The 20,550-nt window shown below is 35.0% G+C and overlaps 1 protein-coding gene across 1 annotated transcript in view; it reads left to right on the top strand.

Moving 5' to 3' along the window:
* The first annotated feature begins 6,540 nt into the window (after positions 1-6,540).
* LOC141435081 (follistatin-A-like) overlaps positions 6,541-20,550 on the top strand; it is a 50,968-nt gene continuing 36,958 nt past the window's right edge. Inside the window, exon 1 of the mRNA XM_074097628.1 lies at positions 6,541-6,681. Coding sequence (XP_073953729.1) covers positions 6,624-6,681 — 58 coding nt within the window. The 5' untranslated portion in view covers positions 6,541-6,623. The remainder of the gene's footprint in view (positions 6,682-20,550) is intronic.

Below are 20,550 nucleotides of genomic sequence, written 5' to 3'. Positions count from 1 at the left end.
TTTTGATGAATGGATTGTTTTTGGTTCTGGGGGAAATTAGCGCCTACGCGAAAGAGCCGAATTTAAACGACTCACGCAGTGTAGCTGGCTCAATGCCTAATTTTATTAAGGTAAATATTTTTCATCGCTTGTTACCTTAACCCATCACGCGTCCTAGAGACTACATTAGTCCCTAAATTAAAAAAAAGTTAGGGACTAATGTAGTGTCTAGGACGCGTGACAAGCCCAAAATAGGGTTCCGTAGCCATTACGAAAAAATTAAGTAATATTTTTCTAAGGATTTCGTATTTTATACGGAATCTTCCAAGTTTAGGTGTATTTTATACCTTAGGCTGCTATTTACTCAAAAACTACTAATAATTCTCAAGCAAACTTAGCCGTTATAGTTTTCCTTGAAAGTTTGATATACTTATTACCATCTTGATTTTTTTCAATTTTTTCCACGCACCGGTTTAGATGTTAGAGGGGGGGGACGCTCAATTTTAATGAAAATTTGCACTTTAAAGTTGAATATTTCGCAAAAAAAAAACCACTGAATCGAAAAATCGTTTTAGCAACCCATGGTTTTAAAAGACCTATCCAACGATACCCCACACTATAGGGTTGGATGAGAAAAAAAATCACCCCCACTATACGTCTATGGGAGGTACTTACCCCAAAATTTTTTTTTTAATTTTTAATTGTACCATTTTGTCGGCAAATTTTACTTATATATCCGTCAGCTTTCTAGCATTGATAGTCCCTGAGCAAAGCCGCGGACGGACAGACAGACAGACAGACATGGCGAAACTATAAGGGTTCCGTTTTTGCCATTTTGGTTCCGGGACCCTAAAAACGATGACAACTAGAACAAACAACCAGTAGTCAAAATACCACTAACGGGACTTATCACGCAAAAACACACGAATAATATAAAACCAATAATAATATAAACGAATAATAAATGACCAATATTATGTGAACATTAGAAGTAGCATTAAATTAGATGTTTATCGTCAGTACTTTTGTTGTCAATACGCGGGTATGGTGATGACGACGTTCGTTCACGTAATACGTTCGTCCACTTGGAATGACTAACAATGACTGTATTTCATTTGACCGTGGTTTTATAACGTTTACAAAGCATGTAAAGACAAATATTCGGGCTATAAAAACGTGTGTTTTAATGTTGCTACATTTGGCGGGGCCACATGAATAACGGATAAAAATAGTCACAAATTTTGCTTAAAAGTGCGATGTCTAACGTACTCAGAATCATGGTTCACCACTTCTGGCTGTCACGCGGTATAGGCTGAGGGTAAAAAGAGATGGCGAATGCGATCACTACTCGTACTAGCGCCAGAGCGTTAGACAGCAAAACATCTTGATAAGTTTGAGAGTTTTGTCACAAACCCGAGATACAAACGATTCCTCTCTGTTATAGGTTAAGAAGATATAAGAAACACTCTGATTACCAGACTTTTATTTTATTGATGGGATTTAAATTATTTCCATTGTTTTTCACTCACAAAAAACTGGTCACGGGCATATTTAAGAACAATATTACGCATCTATAGACTAAAAATAGTACATTACTACAGAGGCCGGGAAATAAGGGGTTGCCGGCCGAATACATATAAACGGCCGAGCACAACGAGGCCGGATAGGTATAGTCGAATGGAAATATATATATACAGCCATAGCGTCAAAATATGTATACATCGGCCTTATGTTTCGTGGCATAAAGGTGTATAGATATTTTTGACGTCTTGGTAACCTATATATATTTATGCCCTTGACCGTACGAGGCTGCATGGTAACATCATTTCTCGCAGAGGTATGTGTGCTTTTCTCAAACATGCAATGAAATAAATAAAAAAATCCAAAAAATCAAAGTTTTATTTCTTGAGAAATTATAAGTAAACTGGACAAAACTAACACATACAATTATACGAGTATATACCAAATCTATTTTTTTAATAAGCATAGTGGCAGAATATCATAGTGAAGCAAAAAGCAAATGTTGTAGTTTTTTTTTCTGATCACCATGATGCTGTGTCACAAATTTATGTGAAATGGAAATAAGAAAAGAGCACCTTGCAGGTCTAGGCCTCCAATTTTTTGTGAAATTCCATTAACGACCTCTCGTCTACTAGCCTTACCTGACACGTGATATTTCGCAGCTTATTTGAAGGAACACAACATCAATATTTCATTGCATGTTTGAGAAATAGTACATTACTGCAGAGGCCGGGAAAGAAAGGCTTGCAGGCCGAGTATGTATAGACATGGATAGGTATACGAGGCTGGCATGTTCTTTCACGCCGAGGCTTGTATAGTTCTTTTCTCAAACATGCACTAAAATAAATAAAAACTCCTATAAATCAATGTTTTATTCGTAAGACAACTAAAATTGTACCAGACTCATTATAACAACCATCTATATAAGTCGTGTTTATTTCATTCTAACATGAATTTTTAAAACGTTAAAATAATCACAAAAAAATCAATTTGCTATAAAACATGTAGATATAACGGGCTCCAAAAATAAAAAATCATGTATCACGTTTCTAAACGAAACTTTTGAAATGACAATGGCACTTAGGTACTTGCAAAATGGCTAAAGCCCAAGTCCAGTCATTCAAAAAAAAGACAATGACGCTTATATTAAATGATATTGTAACGGATAACTCACGTCTTATACCGAGTTTAGCTCGACATGTTTCGGGCTATTTCGTAGCCCTTCTTCTCAGGAGCACGCGACTCGGGCTAAACTCGGTTTAAGACGTGAGTTATCCGTTACAATATCATTTAATATGAGTGAGTCTCACGGTAGTTTCATGTACAATGACACTTGCCAATTTTCCCGCCAAAACTTTTTTTATAGTGTTTGCTGTTCGGCTTTTAGGGCCATATACACGAACTGCAGCCCGTAATTTTATCAGCTAGTACATTAGTACTTTATTATGTAAATTAAATTGTAATTTTAATATATTAATTAGAATATTCATAGCCCTGTGAATTTATTCAGTAACTGATAAATGAACCATAAAAATTCAGATTATTAATTTCAAGTCGTGTATAATGGCTTTTATATCGTGGATATTTGACGTTTTGCAGTGAAAGAAAAGACTGTTGTCTTACAGGCCTGCAACAATATATTTTGAAGCCTTTTTTTAAGAACACAACATAAACATTACATAGCATGTTTGAGAAAACTATTTTTGCAAAACAACTTATCTGTTATATTAAACTAACAAATAAGGAAAAGTGCTAAATAGCGCTAAAAAGGTCAGACTCAGCAAGATGCTGTGGCAAGCCGAAGTGCTGGTTTTCAGTCTAAAACTAAGCCTTAAACTAGGTTTTCTTACTTTTCTTTAAAACTTAATGTTCTAATATCAAATTTAATCCAAAATGGAGTCCAAATAATATCAAAGGTCAAAATCACTTTATAATTAAGAAGAGTGAGACCAAAACTCAAGAGTGACTCACTTCGTCTGACTTTTTAGTGCCCATGCTTATATAATTGTTTTTGTGTGACTTGACAAATTATTTGGTCGTCCCGTCTGCTAAGTAATACGTCTATACCAAATTATTGTCTACATAACATTTTATGGCTTGAAAAAACGACATTCATGTGAATGAGGTCGAGAAGATCACGACTTCGCATTTACATCGATTTAATTTGACAGAAATAAATGGTACGAGCAGTTTTTACTCGGAATCGATTACTCTTTGTATATCTAGCTGAATGGAATGGTCAGCGATTAATTAATTGCACTGCACTATGTCTGAATGACCTCTGTCTTGTCTTGTCTGGCGTTCTGTCTGCGAATTTGTTTTGCAATGGATACAAAAACAGCGTATTTATCCAGACGCGGCAATAAGCAGATATGGACTATCGGTGGATATGGTGGTGGTGGGTGGCACTATAGGCGGATATGGGATGGACTGGACCCTGTCGCACAAACCTTCAAATTACAAATCCAAATACGTATTAGGTATTTTTTACATTAAATTGCATTTTTAAATATTCACCTACGTCTGTGTTATATTTGTATAAACATGAAGATATTTTACTTCGGGCTATTCCAATATTTAATGAAAGAAATAATCCCAAATCGGATCTTTTAAAATGAAAATCGATTTTAATAAATAATTCGAAGTCAAGTTGACAACAAAAAATATCGGGACTAAAGCTCTTTCTTATTCTCTGGGGATTAAAGTATTTTTTTAATTTACGTTGGAAACCCCTAAACAGCCAACACGGTGTTTGTGAATGGAGGATTTATACATACATACAACTGTGCAATTTTTTTAAAAAAACACGATTTAATTTCGTGAAACACAATTAATGATTACGAATATTATTATGAATCTATTCAATTATATTATGTTTTAAAATAGTTTTCAATTTTGAAACTGTTAGCTAAATATGCAAGCTTTTAAAGCGTCACTTCATAAACAATAAAAGAAAAGAAAAAACTGCGCAACAATTTTTTTTTGCTATTTGAATTTTGAACAGATGTGGCTTGTTTTAATCCCTTGTTGAACAATCTACTATTATTAACTCTAAAGGAACCCATGTAAATAAGTAAAAATATTATTTGTAAAAATATTTTTCAAGTTGTGCTAAACTGTTTTTCTGTGTTTTCTATTTTATATGGATTGTTAATTATTTAGTTATCTACCTACCATATTCCACAAAATATTTTCCTTATTTGTAGGTACCTGTTAGGTAATTGCTTCGTTTTTGAAAACATCTAAACGCGCAGTTCCATTTGACATTGTTTTGCACATTTTCTACTAAATCAATACAAAAAAAGAAACAGAAATAAAAATATTCAGTTTTTTGTGCTGTTTACTTTGTAGGTAGATATATCAAACACTTACTTCTATTGCTAATATTTTCTGGTTAAGGCCAAGTAGGTACGAGTATGGCAGGCTTACACCATAAGATCTTATTTTAAGCCAATTAGACGAGTAAAACAAATGTTACATTCTAAATTCACTTGAACATATTGTAACTTTAAAGGACCTTTTACGTCTTTACCTTACCATAAAACGGGGTGAGAAGGGATTGCGGGGGGAGTAGGGATACTTATAATGTGTTTTTACTTGCTATTTAAAATTTCTGGCTCAGCTTGCTCTAAATGTAGTTTTGTTTTAGTTATATTTTTAAACATATTTATCTTCTTCTGACCCCACTACGGGGTGAGCTGGGATTTGCTTATATTTTAGTGTTAATTGTTTGAACTATGAAACTAAACGACAGCTAATCATTATTAAACTAAAATTCATACGTTACCAATTTTTCATAAAAGAATTATGTGTCCATTCCATCCACTGTATGTAAAAAATAACTGTATCAAAAAAAAACACAAAAGTGACGAAAAATTAGGGACACTTTTTTTCTCCGTTCCATTTCATTTATTTTCCGTCTAAATCAATAGTACCCAGTCGTAATTCTGAGTAAGAAGAATCCAGAATTACCTAATTAAAAAAATCTAAATTCCTAACTAAATTCTAAACAAAAAAGTTTTTTGTGACATTCAAAGTAAAAATGCCCGATCACCAGATTTTTTTCCAGTCCTTAGCTTGATTCGAACTCTTTTCCTTTACAGAATTACCTAATTAAAAATTCTAAATGCCTAACTAAATTCTAAACAAAAAAGTTTTTGTGACATTCAAAGTAAAAATGCCCGATCACCAGATTTTTTTCCAGTCCTTAGCTTGATTCGAACTCTTTTCCTTTACTAAAGCATATTGATTCACGCACTGTAATTCTTCAATAAGAAAACGCAATTAAACTTTTTTGCCAGTTCCCGTCATGTTCCGCTTGCTTTTATAAAATGATGTTAGTTGTCTATACAACAGTGTACGATATTTTTGAAATCTTTTCATTTTTGAAATTTCCAGTTGCAAGTAATACTTAAGTTGCAATAAATAAATTCAAGCATTACTTGCAACTACTGGCCGTTTACATATATATTTTCAATAGTTTCAATTAATTATCACGCAGACTAGTTCCATTTACGGATTTTTAAATGAAGTAATAAAAAAAACGATTTCTTTCCGAAAAGATAAACGAAAAGTCACATGTGGACCAATATTGATTCTTATATGGTTTCATAATGAATTATATTTAGTTGAATATTGGATTCTCTATTAACTAAAATATACGTAAGTACTTACTAGTTATTAGATCTTCATAATTATACGTACGAAATTTTAGGACTTTTTTTAGTTTTCGCAAGTACTTAAATGTTCTGTTGCTTGTTAAAGGTTCGCGCCCTTAAAAAGACTTCAACGCTCTAGACTAAAGTTCGCCAAAAAAAAATCTGAAAATTTCTTCAAGCGATTAAAGTGACTTAATTTTAATAGAAGTATTAAGTTAATAGTAAGTTGATAAAAGTGAGACTAGTGAATATAGGCGTAGGTTAATAGGGCTCGAGACTATGTCTCGTGTCTCGGGCGCCGTCTGCCGCGCGGTCGTCGACTCGGCTGCACTTGCAGCCGGCGGCGGCATCGGCAGTGCGCGCCAACCCACCGCGGCGGCCACACGGCCTTACAGACTGTGAGCGCGTTTCGTTAGTGTGTTGTGTGACGGAGGCGTCGCACGCGCCGGCATGCGCCGCTGAAGCATGCGGCTGTTGCTGCCGCTACTCGCGCTGCCCCTCCTGCTCGCGCGCCCGGCATCAGGTGATCCTTTTACACCTGTTTTTCTGTTTTTAAATATATTTTTTTATTTTTCGGGTGAATTTGGTGCTTAATCTCTACTATGTGATTCGATTGAATTTTCTTTGCGTTTTGGAATACAGGCGTTTTTGAACCATTTTACACCTGGACCGTTACATTTAATTAATAAATGTTTTACTTTTGTTTTATGAAGTATTACTTGAAAAATAATACTATTTAATATTATTTTTGGACATATTCAGCAATAACTTTGTACCAATAGGTACATTTCTTTTTTTTTCATTCAACAGTACATAAATATGTACTTTAGTCTAAGAACTTTTGTTTTTGACAAGAAATGGTGATAGCATTAATGGAATTTGACTGAAGTGTACTTTACTTCTTCAAGGGTTTTACTTGTTTTAGACCTAAATAGATTAAAATATAGCTTAGGTGCCTATGTGAATATTGTTTTTTGTTTCTGTTACCTTAGTCCGGATTTTTTTATTGCAATTGTTAAACCGAATAATATTAGAGTTTATATTTATAAATATTTAGAATTACGAATTTTTTTTACGAAACAGTTTTATTTACTTAAGTTTTTAATTTAAACGCTTATTCCCAATTAAATCAGATTTTTCTTTAGCAGATAAAGATAAACGTTACAGCTTGTTTGTATTTTAGCTACTTTTTAGGGATCCGTACCCGAAGGATCCAAACGACACCCTATTACTGTCACTCACGTGTCCATCTGTCCGTCCGTTTGTCCGTCCGCCCATCCTTCCATCTTTCTGCCTTGCACACAGGTGTTACTTACAGCCAAGCGGTTACAGATGCAGACTTCAAATTATCACAGTTTAAGTTTATATCCTCGTGAGCCCTCGCGTACTTTATAAAGCACCAATTAACACTAAGAATAACGGACGAATGTACTTTATAAAGTCCATATTGTTTATTGTTTTTTTTTTAAAGATTTTGATATAATAAAATTAATTTGATATAATAATAATAATATCCAAAATAACAAAGCTGTTGAACCACGTCTAGGCCTTATTTACTACCGTCTGTTAAAAAAGTTAGGGCTCAGTAGGATATAAGTTGTCGACAACAAATATTTTTAAGTGTTTTTAAGAGACAGCCCATACAGCTAAAGTGCGGCGTAAAAAAATGTTTGACCTGTCCATTAAATTGGGTTTCATTGTTTAGAACTCATTAAGTAGGTATAGGGTATAAACACTGTATCGTTTTTAAACGAAGATATGCCACACCACCACACACACACACACCACATACCACATTTAATGCAAATAAATAAATGAATGAATGAATGAGAAGCGACTAAAATCAGCTTTTTACAAAAAAAAAACCTAAGATTTTTTAAACTTTTTATTGACCTATGAACTTGAAATTTGGTGATAATTACGTATATTTAACCAAAAAAATGAATACAACCAAAATAATTTTACGGTCAAAATTGTAGCACGGAACTGCCATTCGAACAGAGAGATTCTTATTCAGAGAGGTACAGAACCCTCGGTACGCGAGTCTGACTCGCACTTGGCCGGTTTTTAATTACTTGATTGTTTGTATATTTTGTAACATTTACTAGCATAGCACAGGTATATGAAACTTTATAAAATAAGTAGATACATATAAACGTTCTAGGTTCTTAACAGGAAAATAATAAGAATTCAAAATATCTCTTCATGGATTTTTTATAAATCACATTTAATCAAATTAAATTTTAAATTTCCTGTTAGAAATATTCGTGGAATCAGCTTACGGGTTTAAAAATTGAAATATTTAAACATATTTTTAATATATTTTTTCCACGTCTTGGTGGGTAGGTAATACCATGTAATACATAAAGCTAACATAAATTATCATTACCAGTTTAAATAAATAACATGAGGCAGTTAGTAAATCCTATTAATTAACAATAAAAATCGACTTCATTCCTTATTCATAATCGTTAAATTTTAACGTTGTCGCGTCAGTAGTTTTTTTCTTTATTTGATACTAAAATTTAAAAACAGAATGGAGATTTTTGTGTATCACTGGCTTATTTTCAATACTGGTAATATGGAATTTAATAAAAAAACACTTTTAATACAAGCTTTTATGGTGACAGTACTTTTTGACTATATTTGTATTGTCATCCAAACTACATTTTCGTACCAAATTTCAAGCATATGCCATTAACGGTCGAAGAGTTCCATCCTGCGCAGGTGATCCTGGCCAAACCACCTGGATTTCGCTACCAGATTATTGTATTGTCACCAGATTCACATGAGTATTCCGAATTTCAAGTCAATTCAACCACTGGAAGTACAGTCGAACAAATTAAACTATGAAGTGCGAAATTCAGAAGTAGAGACTAATTTTCGCTAAAAACTAAAAAAAGTATTAAAAGTGATCTAGCTACATTAACGCCCGACTAAATTGTAATTTTTTTCGAATTCAAAATATCCACCAAAACCGATTTTTTAAATTAAATTACTCAAAAGGAATATTGGAAAGTAGAGAGAAATTGTGCCGAATTACAAATATAGGTTTGTAGTAAATCACAGCCCTAATTAATCTTGTCAACCAGTTGAAAATTTAGTTTCAATTTTGTAGCAATAAGTAGGGTCAATTTTTACCACATTCAAATGTTGTTTTTATGTGAATCGAAAATCGATCCCTGCTCAATACGTCGCGATCTTTCCCGAGTTAATAAAACATCATTTGGTTTTTTGCAAGTCCTTATTAAACTCAGAAATTGTATGGGTTGGTATTAACATGGGGAAGCACGCATCTCGGAACGACGAGGATCCGGATACAATCCCTTATTATTAGATACCTATCTTAACAACTTTGTTATGTGTTGTTCTAGTTACGGTATGATAAAGGGATATTTTCAAGTCGCTTTAATATAAAGTACCTAATGAAAACATCAGTGCTTCGTTTCTCGCTACACGTTGCATCATAACACATTGTTACCCAAAATATAAACTTACAGGCCGGGGCGGCTGCCAACTTTACCTGCCTACGTAAAACTGTCTATCTACAATATGCACATCAAGTGCGCATATAAAATTATTCTTTTAAATAGCGGATTTTTTTAAATCATCCGAGTAACTATAGACTGCTGGGCTACCGGACTGGCTATGATGTATTATTCAAGACCCGCAATGTATTGCTACTAAATGTAATGTAATATCCCCACTTTACCTTCCTAGGTACCTACTAGGAAAGTCATTACGATTTTCATTGTTAATTATTGCGATGTCACTATGACGTTTACTGTGAAATGGTTCCACGGTGGCTCATGAATTAAAGTCCTTGACCGTAGTTACTAAGTAACTACCTCTACCTACCTATTCTGTGACCAAAACTGGCTGAATCAGAAATGGTTGTAGTTCATTGATATGAACCACTACAAAGTAACGCCTAAATCACTAAATCAGTACACATCTTTTTTTATCTAGGTACATTATTTTTATTTCATTCTACGTTACTTGTCCACAATGGCTAAGTACATGCCATATGTTGCGAAGCGTGCCACACTTGTGATTTTTAGGGTTCCGTAGACAAAATGGGAAAAACGGAACCCTTATAGTTTCGCCATGTCTGTCTGTCTGTCTGCCTGGCCGCGGCTTTGCTCAGGGACTATCAATGCCAGAAAGCTGTAATTTTGCACGAATAAACTATGCCGAAAAAATGGTGCAATAAAAAATTCAAAAAACATTTTTTAAGAGTACCTCCCATAGACGTAAAGTGGGGGTGATTTTTTTTTCTCATCCCATCTTGTAGTGTGGGGTATCGTTGGATAGGTCTTTTAATACCATGAGAGGGTTGCTAAAACGATTTATCGATTCAATGATCTGTTTGCAAAATATTCAACTTTCAAGTGCAAATTTTCATTAAAATCGAGCGTCCCCCCCCCCTCTAAAATCTAAACTGGTGGGTGGAAAAATTTGAAAAAATCAGAATGGTAGTAAGTACATATCAAACTTACAAGGAAAACTATAACGGTTAAGTTTTCTTGAGAATTATTAATAGTTTAAGAGTAAATAGCAGCCTAAGGTATAAAATACACCTAAACTTGGAATATTCCGTACAAAATACGAAATCCTTAGAAAAATATTACTTCATTTTTTCGTAATGGCTATACAGAACTCTATTTCGGGCGTGTTCGACACGCTCTTGGCCGGTTTTTGTTTTTAGCAATTGTAGCATTTGGTTTACTATTCTTGAGTCATTTTACCAAAATCTCTCTCTGATACTATGACACTTGCATTGATAGCTCATCTATGTAGATCAAATATGTAGATGTCAATCTATGTAGATTGATAAAATTCGATAATATTTTTGGCACAATTTTTCATATTGTGGGTAATGTAAGTTGAAAATGTCGGTTGTTCCCAAAAAATCAGTTAAAATAAAAGACCACAAACCAATCGTAACCCTTTTCCTTAGAGATAAGACCAAACTAGAGCGATTATTTGCCCCCGAATACCTCTACATAGCAAATTTTATCGAAATCGTTGGAGCCGTTACCGAAATTCCCAAAATAAATAAATATTGAAGAATTCTTCGTTTAAAGATGGTTAAATAAATAGATATGGCTGGAGACCGAAATGTGGAAATGTGGAATTTTGGTGTCATAACGGAAAACTTTCATATAAATTTCAGCTACCAGCGATAAATAGATAGGTTGATCAACCAGCAAGCTAGTTAAAACATTGATGCAATTAATGAAAAAAATATATTACATACATTAAACACGGTACTCTTAATCAATTAACCTTAAATAACTCGTTTCGATGACAATACAATATAATTACCTGCAAGCGATAGATAGATAGATAGATTTATTTATTACTTAGTGGTAATTACGTTACATTCCATACAACATGTCAAAATATAAAGAATTCACAAAAAGATCGTCAATAATAAAATTAGAATTAAAACAATGATCCAAATAAAATAAAAAAACAAAAAATTTACAAAAATACGAAAATAACAATATGTCAAGAAGTACAATCATGTCAAATAAACAATTATGAAATACACATGATTAAAATAATAAAAAATATACAGTCACATAATGTGAAAAATGACAAAAATTAAAACAAATATAAAAAGAAAAATAAAAAATGAATATAAACATTATAGTATTTTTGTTACATTTTTTCAATTAATTATGTAAAGTACCTATAAGTCCTAAAGACGTCACTAAACGCGTCAGCGTTACAAACAAATCATAATAACTTCTGACGTACTGTGATAGGTTTTTCATTTGACGCGAACAGTCAAGTCCCTCCCTGTCAGTACCTATCTCAAAGAAATAAAAGATAAAGATTCCAACGAATTGAGAACCTCCTTTCATTTCGGGAGTCGGTTACAAAGTTTTGATATCTTAGAACATAAATCAATGTGACGTCACCTTGATCTACATGTCGACTCTAGCGCCTGGAATGCTCAATCTATACCGTAATAACGTGATTAACTGACACACAAAACAAAGAACTAAACTATAGGGCTATAGGGTCTCGGAATATGGCAGACATAGAGGCACACTTAGAAAGGAACTTTTCGATACTCTCGCAAGATGAGGAACTAGATTACTTTTTTTATTATACTTCAAACTACGAGGACGAAACTGCGGCCATAAGCTAGTTAATATTCAAAAATTATGAAGTTTCGTATGACGTCACATAAATCCACCTTTCCATAATAACGAGTGAGATGCTTAATTTGTACTTGCTTTGAAAATCTGCATTAGATATAGAAACAATGCCGTTGATAATGTTCATGATAGAATATATGAGAAAATTAACAATTCACACGCCATTAAGGTAACCATTAAGGTTTCTCATTTTCAATAGTAATACCCGACTATTAGTGTTTATTTTGTTGTTACTCTATTTATTATTATTATTCAGAAACAATATACATTGTTTTTGAAATACACACTACTTACTTTATTAATTTGTTATTGTGCACATGAAACTACCGTGAGAATCACTCATATTAAATATATATTGACCCGGATAACTCACGTCTTAAATCGAGTTTAGCCTGACATGTTTCGGGCTAATCCGTAGCCCTTCCTCTTAGGAGCAACGCGACTCGGCTGCTACTGCAACACGCCCACTGCGCGCCGCCGAAACTCGACTAAACTCGATACGTGAGTTATCCGGGTCAATATATATTTAATTTGAAATTTGTTAGTTTTTCTACGTCACACATGGCACAAGTAACAGTTTTAATAGCTAATTGTATCATCTGAATTAAATTAATTGCGTGCCTCCAGTGAAGATTAACACAGCTCTACGTACTTAAAACCATATGATGTTTTTAAACCATTCGATCCAGAAAAAAAAAATGTTTTCAGTTTAATCAAAACTTGTTTTTAGCTCCGGATAAATTTTCATGCCATATGCCAGATCCCGCTTCAGTTTCACTTTGATTTAATTTAGATCGTTGTCGTTTAGTGTATATAAACACGTGTTAGTAAGTATCACTGGACTAATTGAAGCTAGTTTTTGTAATTCTTATTTGAACGCATATTACTCTAAGGAAATCTATATGCTAGTTGTTACCCGACTACCCGCATTTTTGTTCTTGTACTTAATGATATAAAATTACCAGAAATCAGAATCTTATTTCATGTATATAGTAATAATTCGAGCATCAATAAACGCAAATGTTTTAAATTTGGTAGCAAGTTGCTCAAACCCAAATTATTAGCCACTATATAGCCACGTAGGTACCTACTCGTAGATGTTTTTTGTGTATATTAATGCGTCTTAAAATGATTCATTACTAACCTTTAAGTTTAAATTTTTTGTGGCATTTAAGATTTATCAAACAAATGATCGAAATACATTATCTTCAAGAGTGCTCTATGTTTCTTTATCTAAGTTATACGAAAAGAAAGCTTGATATTTTTCAATTATTTTAGAGACACCTTCTAGGCTAAAAGGTATTTTTCTTAAACTTAAAACCCTAAAGATCTTAGATCTTTAAATCGTTTCATATGCTCTGCCTACCCCATAATTTGGTAATACAGGCGTGATGTTTGTGTGTGTAAAATCGCTGTCCTGAAAAGTAGCACTTTTCGAGTTGTATTTGTTTTCACAGGAAGAATTCACTGGCTTTTTCCCTATAATTATTTCGGTATAGTTTTGTCGCAATTCGAATCCCGTAATTATATCTAGAAACCAAAGGATTTTACTTAGTTTTACGATTCCTTTCCCGCAAAAAAAAATCTACGTGTAAAATAAAAAAAGGCAAAATAGTAGACTGCAGGGCTACTACGAAACTCAAAACTCGAAGTTAGTGTCGTGCGGTCCCTCTGATACTTATACTATTTAATACGAGAGCGACAGGGGCGGCGGTACGATACGAACTTCGAGTTTCGAGTTTCGTAGTAGCCCAGCTGATCCCTTGACTCTTGACTCATCATCTATTCGCATCCTCCAAAGGCTTCGTAGTCAACCTTAAATAAACAGTATTACTAGCCGTTTCTTCTTACTATTTTGTATATTGTTCTATTTTTACGTGACCTTTACTAATTTATTTTTGGTATATTCATTACTAGACTAGCTATAAAACGCTAGTCGCGATGTGTCGATGCAAGTAACTGGGTGACCCAGTTTGCGTATACTCCCAGAATAGTTCATAACCACAACTATTTATTTAGGTACTTATATCTAACTCATAATATCGATATAAAATTGAGCTACGAGTGATATGTCATCGGACACAATTTTAAGATGGATATCGATCGTAGATTTTTAATTAATTTTAAATTGTGGGAATTCTCTAGCAGTACCTATTATTTATGACTTGTGATATTATTACTACATCATCGGTTCCATAACTGTTACTTAGGCAGGCCACATTCAGTCACATAAATCCAAACAGGTGGAGTAAAAAAACTATGGGCTACATTGATACCACAATATACATGGTGGCGACGTGGTAGGCCTAGGAGGTTGCTGAGGGTATAACCTAGTTGTATTTTCCACCCAACAGTTTAGATTTTAGAGGGAGGAGGGGGGGGGGCGCTCGATTTCAATGAAAGTTTGCACTTTAAAGCTGAATATTTCCCAAAAAGATATGAATAGAAAAATTGTCTTAGCACCCCCGCAATGGTTTTAAAAGACCTATCCAACGATACACCACAACACAGGGTTAGTCGAGAAAAAAGAATCACCCCCACTTTACGTCTATGGGAGGTACCCTAAAATATATATTTTTTTACTTTTTTTTTTTATACCACTTTGTCGGCGTGACTGATATGTATATTCATGTCAAAATTACAGCTTTCTAGTACTAACGGTCTCTGAGCTTACCCGCGGACAGGCAGACGGACAGACATGGCGAAACTATAAGGGTTCTTAGTTGACTACGGAACCCTAAAAAGGGGTAAGGGTTTGCTAAGCAGTGGGACACTTCTCCAAGCTAAGAAATATAATTGGTATCCTGCCTGTTAGACATGGGGGATAAATAACGTCACGGTGACAAAGTCACCGTGACTCGCCGTCAAAAGGTGTCACTGTGACTTTTCACAAAAGAACAACGTTACAAAATCAACCTACTGTTCCCAGCGCCTAGCGCAGTCTCTGTTACTCAACTCACGACGCTGTGGAGTGCTGTGACAGTCCTAAGCCTGTAAAAGTGGGAAGGTTATTTTGGATCAATTACTTGTGTGATAACGGTGTGACAAAAACACGGTCATAATAGCACTGCGACAATATCATATGGTAATATGAGTAACAGGCGGGACATAGTCACGTTGAAATAACAGAGTGACAAAAAAAAACGTTTATTACAGGACCGTGACACGAATATCATGCAGTGACACGAGTAACAGGCGTGACAAAATCACGATGACTTTTCACTGTGACTTTTTTTGAACGGGATCGTCAGTCACTGATATCAAAATGTAACGCTTTTCCCGGTCATCGTTCATCCACGGCAAAACAACGTAACAACGGCAAAACCTACTAGACACTGGCAAAATTGTCCTCCAATGGACAGAGCCATATTTTTCTAAAAAAAGAACCAACGCTTTTCCCCTTTTCCCCATGTCTACTGACTGTTCGCATAATTATTGTTTGCCAAATGTTTAATTTGGCAAATGTTTCATTTTCGAACTGTCAAATTTCTCCAAAACCAAAAAAAATTCTCAGTGTATTTTCTTATGGTTTTATAGAGCACAGTAGGTTATGTTAGGTTTGTTTTATGAAAGTTCCAAAAATGATATGTTTTCAGAGAAAATATGAATAAAACATTTGGGCGAAAAGGCAGAAAATCAATATACTTAATTAATTAAATCCGTTCTCTGCAAAAAAACCCTAAAAACGAGCCTATCAGTCTTGGCAAAGAGTCGGCAACATCCGTGATATTCTTGGTGTGGCCCATGGTGGTGATTGCTTCCCATCAGGTAACCCGTCGGTATGCTCGTCGTTTGTCCTCTCTTATCTACAAATACAAATATTTTTTAACCGTTTTTCAATATTTAATCGATGTCGCATCCGGTTGCCAAAAATACCCGTATAAAACTCAGTACCGGTGTACCTAAGTATCATGATCTGTATGGTGCCAAGGACAGCGAAACCGGTATCCAAAAATACAGGTATCCATGCCCCCTGTACAGATAACGTTAGAGTGTTTCTACGATTAAGCCGATAGTGATTCCAATGCGCCCACGCGCGATTACAGCGAGTTTGTTGACACGAGCCGTGCGGGCTATTTACCGAGACATGTTCATTGAAAACTAAATCCAGAGCGTTTACTATCTGGTGAGAGCGAAATCTCCCTGGGAGTCAGTTGCGCGGTTACGTACGGGACACGGGACGTGTGATATTATTGTGTCAGTCGATTTGGTTTGAAGGGTTTAAATCAAAGAATCTCACAGATAAATTGAACATTTTGACATTGCTTAATCTCGGAAACTTATAGACGAATTTCAAAGTAAAGGTTATATGGTATCTTAAAGACCGGACAGGAGTAGATATAGTTAGGTATGTTAAAGTGAGAAAAGCCTATATGATATTAACATATTTAAGATTGGGTTGTAATTAACGCAACTTCTTTAAACTCATATCTGCCTTTAAATTTCTACTAAATTAATAAATTAGCATGACTATTATTATAGCAACTAAATTTGTAATATGTCTACAAATGTTAAGCTTCTAATAAGTGTCTCTATTAAACAATTTTAACAGACTAATTTAATATTATCACCTCTATTTTTCTAAGGCTAAGGCGGGGCTTCTATTTTCTGCTTTGAGGTCTAGAAGACAAAGGACGCACCTATCATTTTTATACAAACATCGAGGATAATGATCGAAAAGTATAACGTATCATTTGTGAAGCAATATTATCTGGGCTGCTATAAAAAAAAACCTAACATCGAAGGCTACGCTCCGCTTCGCTCCCGCCTTAGCCTTCTGAACCTAACCTATCCGAGTCGCTTCTGCTCCGATCCGACTTGCTCGCTCGCTTCGCTCGCTCGTACATACGACTTGCGACTACATGTGACTTGTTGCGGTATTCGCTGAATGCAGCACGCTCATTGGCGGAGCCGGCCGGTTCCCGCGCGTGCGAGCTCTAATGATGATGATGAGATGTTGATTCAATTAGACAGATATTGAAGCTCAAAAAAAATAAAGTACCTGACTTACAAATATTATTCGAAAAGTCATAAATTTTGAATATAATATATTTATCGGTAAACCGAGTTACATTAATTGTTGTTCGTAAATTGTCGCTCGATTTTGCATAATTTGCTGGTATTGCAAAGATGGCATATTAGTTTAATAGAATCTGTTCTGTTCTATTAACCCGTTGCTCACATACAAAAAAAGACGTTCCGTTGCGGATGCTGAATAAATCTTTAGTCGCTGCACTTATTATTTCCCTTTAGGGTTAAGATTGATTACGTGGCTTGTGTAAAAACTTAATTCACTGTACACAGTACAGGCATACCGCCTATCTGGTCTCTGAAATATGCTGCTATGTGTATATGCCAATAACCGCAAATATACGTACTTTTTAACATACAGCACCGGTTTAATACATTGTAAAGGCAGTTTCCTTAAATCAATTCATTTTAAAATCACACTGCAACGGCCTTTGCATGATTGCAACCTGAAAACTCGTTAAGCAATGAATGATGATCCTGTCGCGAGTTAAGTAAACGTACACAGTCGCTGTTCCAGGCATATTATAATCCAAGTAAGTAATCTTCCGACAGGCGACCGTACGCTGTTATAACTAACATAAACTTTCCGCAGCCTCAACAGTGAGAAGAGCAGAAGAGCTGGCAACACGTTTGGCCTGTGTGCAGCTTCGGCCCGTTGTTTCTAGACTACATACTGATTTATACTGTGCCTTGATTGAAGCTTAATTTACACTCTCCTTGATCATTACGAGATACTTCCCGGCCTTCGACAAGTTTTTGCTCACAGACTCTACTCCTTCTTGTCCCAATTTGCCGGATCTTGAATAATTTGCCCATAAGTCGGCTAGATTCATACACGCGGGCGTTTAAGCGAAATTAGCAGCAGTTAGCGCTTACTTGTACGTTTTTAATCTCCACTTAAATGAATAACATATTTCTTAGTCTGGGAAACATCCGCTGGCAGCTGGTATAGCTAGACCGCACTACCCTCGATTTCACGTATGTAATATCGTACATACAGTGTGTACTGAGTCATTATTCATTAACTTTAATGTCTAGATAACTTCCTTTCGCGTCGTCTGTTTAAATACTTAACAGAGGTGAAACGAGTACAGTAACTAAACACATTAGTACTATATACCGGGTGGGCCCTGTAACAGGAGCATAAAATTAAAACAGGTTCTGCTACTCAAATGAAACTACTTCAGTTCTGCAACTTTCAAAAATTAAGTAATTTTATCATTATGTTTATTCACAACGGCATCCACAATATAAATTACACCGCCTGTCACAAAATAAAATGCCAGATTTCGCAATACATTGCTTGTCCAATTAAAATCTAAACTTAAATTTTCAAAAGTTGTAGAACTAAATTAGCTCAAGATGAAGAGTTGAAGCTCTGCTGGTTTAATTATTTGCTCCTGTTATAGGGTTTACCTGTACCAATACATAGAATAGAGTTTTATTTAAGCTATGAGCTATGATTAGGAATACCTGTTAATAACTCTGAAACACCTTTTTACGTTCAAGGAGAGGATGTACTGAAACTGCGCAAAGCAAATAACGACTTTATTGATAATAACTAGTAACTACTATCATAAGTGATAGTAAAAAGCATGCTGATGCTTACAATCAGTATTTCAATTCAATACTAAAGTTATGAAAAATTATGGCATGAGTCTGTTCCATTTAATTTTCTATTTAGTAAAAGCCGTTTGAGTTTTTACCACAACTTATGTTATAAATTCATTTCTAAACAAACAAACAATTAAAAATTTATCAAGTAAACGGTAAAAGTCCTTTTTAAATTTCAATGATAAATAGATGTAGGTAGGTAGAACATCTAATAGAAAGTTGGCCTAAATTCAATCGGTGTAAAGCAAATTAAAAAAAATGCACCTTTAAAATTAAACTGAAATAATTCTTTTTTTTTTCATTTTAAAATTCAACCAGATTGTGTTTTATTTAAAGTTTATTTTGGAAATGTGAATATATAAAATTGTTTAAGTGTAATTTAAAAGATGCGAAAAAGTCGAGCAGTAATTTTGCTACAATGCAAGGATTTCAACTATTTTCGAGCGTTCGGTCTCAGGAATTGGCCACTTCCAACGAACGATCGCATGCATATTCCGTTTTAATTCCCGATCGCGATGACCCGGCTGTTGTTTTGGCCGCGCTGCGTACATTTGCATGTGTAAATAAATATTAAAGAGCCGTGGCCAAGGCGGTGCGGCGTCGCATTCGAGAGGAATCGCGAATCAGACGCTGAAGCACCTGCGGGCCAGTGACGTGCGGAGTATGAATATCGATTAAATATACCGATGCCTAGGCACGGGTAAATAAATAAAATATTTTTATTTACCAACATACAAAATGTTACACAACCGACTTTTGAATTCACGTCACTCCAAAGTTTCATTCGCAAGTGGTGAAAAAAAAATACTGTAGTACCAGGAAATTACAGTTCTAAATTATCTTATCAACTAGCCACTTTAACCACTAGGATAGTGAGAAGAGGGATGGTTTATTATGTCCGCGCCGCGCTAAACGACGATAGCGTTTAGCAAGAGCCTCTGTTGCAATCTTGAATATTGACATCCTTCGTCCGTTCAAGCAAAAGAGCCTAGCTTATTAATTTGTATGTATTCAACATGACAGGAGAAATCAATCGTATTGGTACCTACCTTAGCGTCGTGAAAAATGTCGGCGTCGCAACAAAATTTTAAAATAGAAAATAGTGAAAAATAGAAGTGCAAAAGAAGCTTTTGAACATCAGCTGCGTTCTTTTTATGTGAATCAAACGGATTCTGTGCACAATGTGTAAAAACCATGCATGTCTGCCCGTATTTTAGAGGTTAGTATTTTGTTGATAAAAGTATTCACTAGTTGTTATTTATTTATATAGAAAAATTTAGGTACGACGAGCGAAGCGAGGAGTGGTTAGTATTAATTGTGATCACGACGCACGAGCCGAGCGAGCGAAGCGAGCGTGCCGCTGCAGCGGCCGGCGAAGTGCCAGAACCGATATGGCGGCGTTTCATGATCTGCCTAAACTGGCCCAATCATGAAATGGCGGCGCTTCATGATATGCCTAGAAATTTCATGATCTGCCTAAACGTCACTAGGCAAATCGCTAAACGGTGAGTTTTGAACGATATGGCGGATGTCCCTTAGCCAATTCATGAAATGGCGGCATTTCACGATATGCC

This window comes from Choristoneura fumiferana, chromosome 14, assembly GCF_025370935.1.
Source record: "Choristoneura fumiferana chromosome 14, NRCan_CFum_1, whole genome shotgun sequence".
NCBI lineage: Eukaryota > Metazoa > Arthropoda > Insecta > Lepidoptera > Tortricidae > Choristoneura > Choristoneura fumiferana.
The sequence above is the reverse complement of the archived record's forward strand: the minus strand, read 5'-3'. Positions and strand labels throughout refer to the sequence as shown.